Source organism: Echinococcus granulosus, assembly GCF_000524195.1.
Source record: "Echinococcus granulosus chromosome Unknown EG_S00396, whole genome shotgun sequence".
NCBI classification, from domain to species: domain Eukaryota; kingdom Metazoa; phylum Platyhelminthes; class Cestoda; order Cyclophyllidea; family Taeniidae; genus Echinococcus; species Echinococcus granulosus.
In genome coordinates, this window is record NW_020170775.1 from 4,855 (window position 1) to 5,899 (window position 1,045).

The 1,045-nt window shown below is 41.2% G+C and overlaps 1 protein-coding gene across 1 annotated transcript; it reads left to right on the top strand. All coding sequences in view use genetic code 11, as the record gives it.

The window, feature by feature from the left end:
• Positions 1 to 345: 345 nt before the first annotated feature.
• On the top strand, positions 346 to 507 carry EGR_11123 (hypothetical protein; the record flags this gene model as incomplete). Its single annotated transcript, XM_024500370.1, has 1 exon — positions 346 to 507. One exon carries the CDS (start codon positions 346 to 348, stop codon positions 505 to 507), a length of 162 nt encoding a protein of 53 aa, XP_024345216.1.
• Between the last annotated feature and the right edge of the window lie 538 nt (positions 508 to 1,045).

A 1,045-nucleotide genomic window follows, 5' to 3' on the forward strand; every position in this document is an offset into this window, starting at 1 on the left:
TGGCAAAAGTAAAATACCATGGTTAGAAAATTTATTCGGTGATCTTGAACTTTAGCTAATGAGAGAGCACACAGGAAGCATTTGGACCCTAGGAACAGATGACAAGCCGGTCTAAAATACAAATTGGATCAAACAAGCATCTCGTGCATATGGAGGAAATGGTCATAAGGAACATTTAATGCCACTCTTCTTTGGTATGATTTTCGTGTAACTCATTTATTTGCATGCATCCTAGTTCCTTCACAACTTCCGGTCTTTGAGCTTTTTTCTGATGCCAAAAACCTCTTTCGCATCATTAAAAAGCAAATAAAATGCGGTGATAAAGGTCAAAAACAGGACTCTGGGATGTCTTCAGTGGCTAAGCAGGGTGGAGAGGACTGCCACGGATCAGCACTAAGTGCTGATGCAAAAGTAGCAGCTACGGCAGTCACTTTCACCACCACCACTACCATCAACATTAATATTACTGCAGCCGTAGCTACTGAGACTCCACCATTATCCGCTTAGTCATAGCTTTGATGCCCCTTAGCAATGCTTCCTTTGCCAACTCACTAAGCTGCAGAAGACGCACGGTAGTCTGCATCTGTCTGACAGTGATGCTTGACTTCTGATTGTGGTAAGCACAACACCATGATTACACACTAGTACTAATAATACTAATTTGCCACTCAAGGTCTTTTGTTAAGGCATGGACTCCATTTTTAATACAGCATCCACAGAGAGTAAATATACAAGTGCACCTGATTTTATGCTGCATCAGCATTATAATGAAGATCGCAAAGACTAAAGTCGTGTCACCCTAAGAGGGCATAGACTGACTGAATGGAGCAGATGATGGACCAAAACGATTGTTTCAGGATACTTACTGGCACAATTATGCTGCCTTGTTACTTCTGTCCTTCAAATAAATGCAATAATTCCGCGTTACCAAGGTGCTCGTGGTAGCCAAATGACCGACACAGCAAACAAATTGTTCAGTAATGTTTGTCAAGAAGCTTTGATTTTTCTTTTTGCTAAGAAATGGCCAAACGTTTAGCTGTCAAAG